Here is a 5612-nt window from a genome sequence, read left to right as displayed (position 1 = left end):
ATTTACAATTAATAAAATGTTTTTAGCACATCACTTAACACATTAATTTATACCAAACAACTAATTGTTTCCTATGGCCGTTTTTTATTTTAAGCTTGGTTAATTAAAATTTAGGGGAAAATTGGAAAATAAAAAAATTGTAGAATTTTTTTTAAAACTAATTTTAATTATATTTATTTATTTTTATAATAAATTAAATATAAGAAAACTTTTTTATTTTTATTGGGTAATTACACGGCTGCTGAAAATAGGAACGGGGGGTGGCAAAACGCAGCGTTTGTGTCCTGAACCGCAAATAACCAAAGGGATAGAGGACTGAACTCCAATGCTTTTATCCACACAGCGTACAAAGAGGCTGTGGCTGTGGCCCTGTGCCGTTCGACCGTGACCTTAGCTGCAGACCACAATGGCTTCTGCAACCCTGATGCTTTCCTTCTCTCTCAGACTTCCTTCTTCTTTTTCTTCTCCTTCTTCAGTTCGAGTCCCAAATGAGGTCGTTCAATTCTCACCCTTTTCCAGGGCTTGCTCGCTGAAGCTGAGCTCTTCTCGTAACATTTCTGGGTTCGCTCCAATTCTTCCCCTCAGGCACTCCACACTCAATTCTCCCTCGCCGAGCCAGCCTTCATCTCTCACTGTTGTATCTGCAAAAGGCTACAAAATGAAAACCCACAAGGTATGTACGTCTGTTTCACCCTCTTTGATGCAATTTGGGGGTTTTGGGTGTACTGCTATTTGTTTGGTTGCTGGGAAAAGAAGCCAAATTCTTATGTCTTTTTATTCCTTTCCTTTCCTTTCCCCTTCATTTTCTCAGCAGTCAAATGGGGTCATTCTTTTCCTATTGGTTCTTTGTTCATTAGTGTTGAGAAGATTATAGATTACCTCTGAAGCCGTATTTTGTTCAAAAATCAGTTTCAATTGTTTATTTTCAAAAATCAGCATTGGTTTTCTAAATTAATGAAGTTGTGGCTGGGATGTTTTGAAATAATTTCTCTAAAATAATTGTGTTTCTAGGCTTCAGCAAAGCGATTTCGGGTAACGGGTCGTGGAAAGATAGTGCGGAGGAGAGCCGGGAAGCAGCATTTGCTGGCAAAGAAGAATGCAAAGAGGAGATTGCGTCTCTCAAAAATGGTGGGCTTTCTTTGAATCCCTGGTTCTAAGCAAATGTGTTCTAGCGTTTGATAGTTTTGATTGATTTGTAATTGGTTGTACAAATTGAAAATTGGTCCACAATAGGATCGTGTAGGCTTGGAATGTAACCCAATTGTTTGTTTGCATTAAAAGTAGAAGTTAGGTTCTTGCATCAATTGTTGAGGCTGTTTCTTTCTTAGAGGATTGAATCCAAGTCAATGAACAGATGAAAATGGGGCATGATCTAAACAAATAGTAGAGGGTCTAAATTGATTAATTCATAATGAGGTTGTTAGATGAGAATGAAACAGAGCAATGTGTTGGCATCATTGAGGACATGTCTCGGAAAAAACTATTTTAGCAATGAGTGTTTAGAAGCAATTGGTTCTTGTAAAATGGTGGACTTGTGCCTTCTATGAATTCTCTACACTGGTTTTGATTTGTATTAATTGCTTGTATAAAAAGATGAGATCTTGTGGCGTGTTTCTTTTGGATCCCATGGGATGATATGGTGCTTATAAGTTCAAAATCCTGTTTTAGTTGTTTCTTGTCTCTTTTTTTGTTGGTTTTTGGTTATGGTTGTATACTTCCTGTCGACTTTGATATACTAATTTTAGGGACTTGTTTATAAAATTTCATCATTGCCTATCAAAATAAATAAATAAGTTTGAAATAGGGAAGTGTGAATTGCAATGTTCTGCAGATGATTAGGAATCTAAAGATTTCACAATTAGTTAAAATAAGACAATGAATATGTATGAACTGAAGTGATAGTAACGATTAGTGACTAGAAAAACATCCCGAGGTGAATATGCGTTTGCAGGCTTGAGGTTTGTCTGTAGAATTATATTTTGGTGATGGGCATGCATGTGTTCCTTTTGAGCTATTTGGCCACATTTTGGTTATCAACTGAAGAAATTTGTGAAGTCTTGGGTAACCGAAAAACTAAATTTTTAAAAACTATGTACCTGGTTGTTAACTTCAGGGCATCGTGGGATTAGTTGAGGTGCGCGTAAGCTGTCCCGAACATCCACAGTTATCAAAAAAAAAAAAAAAAAAAAAAAAATGGATGACAAAAATATACAGGAGTAGCCCTACTGACAATGTAATATAAAGTGTTTAAGATTGTTCATCCATATATGGCAAACAGTTATTAGAACACCAACGTGGCATTTTCCAGTTCATGCGTAGACAAAGAGACTACCTAAAGAGTGAGGATAAAGCTCAGAACTTAATGGTAGATAACTACATTGAATTGGTGAACAGGATTTCAGTTGTGCATCAATTGATAAAGGGCCTAGATAATGACAATATCCTGTTGAAATTTTGATAATGGTTGCTAATTTTTTCAACAGTGGGAAGTGCAAAGGTGTTTCTTAAACTAATAAGTTGCTTAGAATGTTCCACTGCAATTTTCTTTCTGGATTCCTTTCTCCTATGAGCATGGGATTCAAGGTTGAATCCTAGACTTTTTCCCTGGAGTCTTCCTATTAAGGTAGATTTTAAACTTAAGATCTTATTTTTCCATTTCCACATTATTTTTTAAAAAAAAAAAATAAAATCTTTTAGCATTTCTTTTTTGGTGTGTAATTTTTCTGATTAAGTTTATTATTCTCATCAGTTTATGGGTTTTGTTGGAAGAATAAGTAGGTCCTTGAAATGGATTTCTAAATTAAAAGTAAGAATTGATGGGTTAAACTTAGTATGAACCAAATTTCACCCAAAAAGAAAAAGTAATAATTGTTTTCTAGGTCCTGCATTTTTTTTATGCTTTAATGAAGAAAAAGAATGTTCAATTTTTGGCCTTGGTTTGTTTTTGAATTCTTAGGTGACTTTCTTTCCTCCCTTTGTATGCACCTGGTTTTGAGGTGAACTCTTAGTAGCCTGCTCTGAATACTTTTCTAGTGTTATTGATACATGTAAAGAATGGGAACAGTATACAAACTTCAGTATTTAGAAACTTTGGGGGTAAAAATGGCTATATATGATCTTTTTTACAGCTATAGATAATGAAGATGTGACAAATATAACTGAAATAAAATTAGAATGAAGTTATTTTGTTGAAATCTTGAAAAGCCCTTGTATGACTCATGGAATGTTATGATAAACACGATTCTTATAGGTATATAATCTAAAACACAATGGATGCATTTCATATCTGTTGAAAAACATGAGAGCTGTTTCAATTTGACTGATGAACTAATGCCAATTTCAGATGCTGCATATATCACACTAGGACAACTGCCCCCCAGTTTTTAGTTGACTTGAAAAAAGGAAAATGCCTACAATTTTTCAGTGCCTTATGAAACTGTTTGCTTGCCAATAATTACGCATCTTCATATACAAAAATTAATACTATATCAACAGTTGATAGCCTGAGTTGTTATTTTTCGAGTTTCTTACCTGTTTATTTGACATTGTTTGTTCTTGTGTTATCCCCATGGACAGCACCCAGTTAGCCGGAGTGACTACGACAATGTGATTGGTGCCTTGCCATATCTGAAGGTAAACAGAGAGGCAAAGTAGATGTGAAGTTCTCATTTTATGAGTTTGTTTCCCCCTTATTTCCTACTCTATTGTAAAAGACAAGTGCTTGTAATTGTTCCATTTTAATCAAGTTGAGAGTTTGTTCATATGCTTTAATAACATTGATTTTGAAGTTCCTTAAAGGATTGATCACTTCTAAGAATGGAAAATTCTAATGTATTGAAAGGGTACCATGTTGGGGATTTAAGATCAGTCAATGAATTTTGATTTACACTAGAGTCATGATGAGGTGTTGTTTTGAAGAGGTTTCTTACCCTAATCATATTTTTCATATCTATGTCATATTCTTCGTGTTCTTAGTACAAGAATTGTTTACATAGAAGTAGAGGGAATGATGTTGAAGATTCGTATATACGCGAGTTTTTAAAAACAAGTTTTAAAAACACGGCCAAATGGGCCTGAAATATTTGACATTTTCCCGGATTTTGAAAGAGTAACCTTGGTGTGTTTGAAATTATAAATATAACTATAAATTAATCAAAATATAATTACGTTATTTTATAAAAAGTGTAATACAAGGCGTTTTGAGGTGAATTGAGTATAAAAAGTTTAATGGAAGATATTTTATTTTCCTTGCATTTAAACATAGAAACATAAATATCAATTGAAAAATAAAAAATAAAACAACAAATGAGTTAACATTAGCTTCTTTGACCATGGTTATCCTTCCAAGTAGGATGACAACGGGATGGGTTGCTCCTATCTTAGTTCTGTCCCATTTATTCAAAATAATTTTCATCTTCATTCCATTAAAAAAAATTAAAAAGGACAGGACAATTTCTCATACTCATCCCTCTTTCGTCATGCCCCTTTAAACTTTTATTTGAAAAAAAAAATTAATTTTAAAAATTATTTTTATTTATAATTATATTAAAATAAATATAGTTTATAAATAATTAAATTATTATATTTTTATGATTTATTTTGTTGAAAAGTAATTTATTATTATTATTATTATTATTATTATTATTATTATCTATATATTAAAAATAGAAAAATGAAAATTAAATTTAATTAATTTTATATATAATCCGGGTAGGCTAGAACAAAATAAGGCAATATTTATTCAAACCTGTCTTGCCATACTGGGTTTTAAAAAAAATCTCAAACCCATTTATTTAAATTTTAAACTTGTTTCAATAAAGACGGGGTGGGACAAGTACCCAAAAAAACCAGTCTTATTACCATCCTTACTTCCAAGTTCCACTCATATCTCTACCAAAGCATTAAAACTTGCATATATGTATATATATATATATATAAATCCTAAAATTACAAAAATACCTATCAAATTTGGCATCTAGATTTTTCGAAAAATGAGAAAGGAACCATCGAATTAGGGTATACTGAGATGTGTGGTTGTGAAAAGAGGATTATTATAAATTCATTTCTGGTTTGAAGTATTCGTTTGGAGGTTATTGGGTCCATTGAGAGTGGGTCTTTAAATGCATTGGAAGGTGCTGGCAAATGGAAAAGGTGGCTAGCGACTATAACCCTTAGCTTATGTTTGGTTGTAACAGAAAAAATAGAAGAAAAATTATATATATATATATATATATATATATAAACATTAATTATGCCAAAACTCAAAATCAAATAAGAGAAATCGGAAATAAAACACAAAGATATTTAACAAAGAAATTTAAAGAAAAGGAACATAAAACTTTATATTACATAACTTGAAAAACATACTTATAAGGAGAAACAATATCTTACAATGGAAAGGGTAGGAAAGCTTTTAGGAAAGCTTTGGCTTGGGGTGCTTACATATTGAGAGAAAGAAGAGTGAAGGGAGAGCTTAAGGTGGAAATGGAAAATGAATGGTGCTTACAAATTAGGAGCTAGCCTCCTTAAATAGATGAAACAAGAATTTTAAATAGTACAAAGCATATGATAGGCCATTGTGGACTTTTGACTAAAGTTGTGAATAGTAACCA

The 5612-nt window shown here is 32.4% G+C and overlaps 1 protein-coding gene across 1 annotated transcript; it reads left to right on the top strand.

Moving 5' to 3' along the window:
* The first annotated feature begins 250 nt into the window (after positions 1-250).
* On the top strand, positions 251-3761 carry LOC100252143 (50S ribosomal protein L35, chloroplastic-like). Its single transcript, XM_002267777.5, has 3 exons — positions 251-673; positions 1012-1128; positions 3577-3761. The coding sequence occupies exons 1-3, from the start codon at positions 407-409 to the stop codon at positions 3652-3654; spliced, it is 462 nt and encodes a 153-aa protein (XP_002267813.1). The 5' UTR covers positions 251-406; the 3' UTR covers positions 3655-3761.
* The last annotated feature ends 1851 nt before the right edge of the window (positions 3762-5612 follow it).

Source organism: Vitis vinifera, chromosome 16 (assembly GCF_030704535.1).
Source record: "Vitis vinifera cultivar Pinot Noir 40024 chromosome 16, ASM3070453v1".
Classification (NCBI taxonomy): Eukaryota; Viridiplantae; Streptophyta; class Magnoliopsida; order Vitales; family Vitaceae; genus Vitis; species Vitis vinifera.
This window is presented reverse-complemented; position numbering and strand designations above follow the sequence as displayed.

What these genes read in the sequence shown, in the direction of transcription:
- LOC100252143 (XM_002267777.5), top strand. Translation starts at nt 407, where the DNA reads ATGGCTTCTGCAACCCTGATGCTTTCCTTCTCTCTCAGACTTCCTTCT. An exon ending in ACAAAATGAAAACCCACAAG is followed by an intron (nt 674 to 1,011) that starts GTATGTACGTCT and finishes TTGTGTTTCTAG; the next exon opens with GCTTCAGCAAAGCGATTTCG. An exon ending in GATTGCGTCTCTCAAAAATG is followed by an intron (nt 1,129 to 3,576) that starts GTGGGCTTTCTT and finishes CCCCATGGACAG; the next exon opens with CACCCAGTTAGCCGGAGTGA.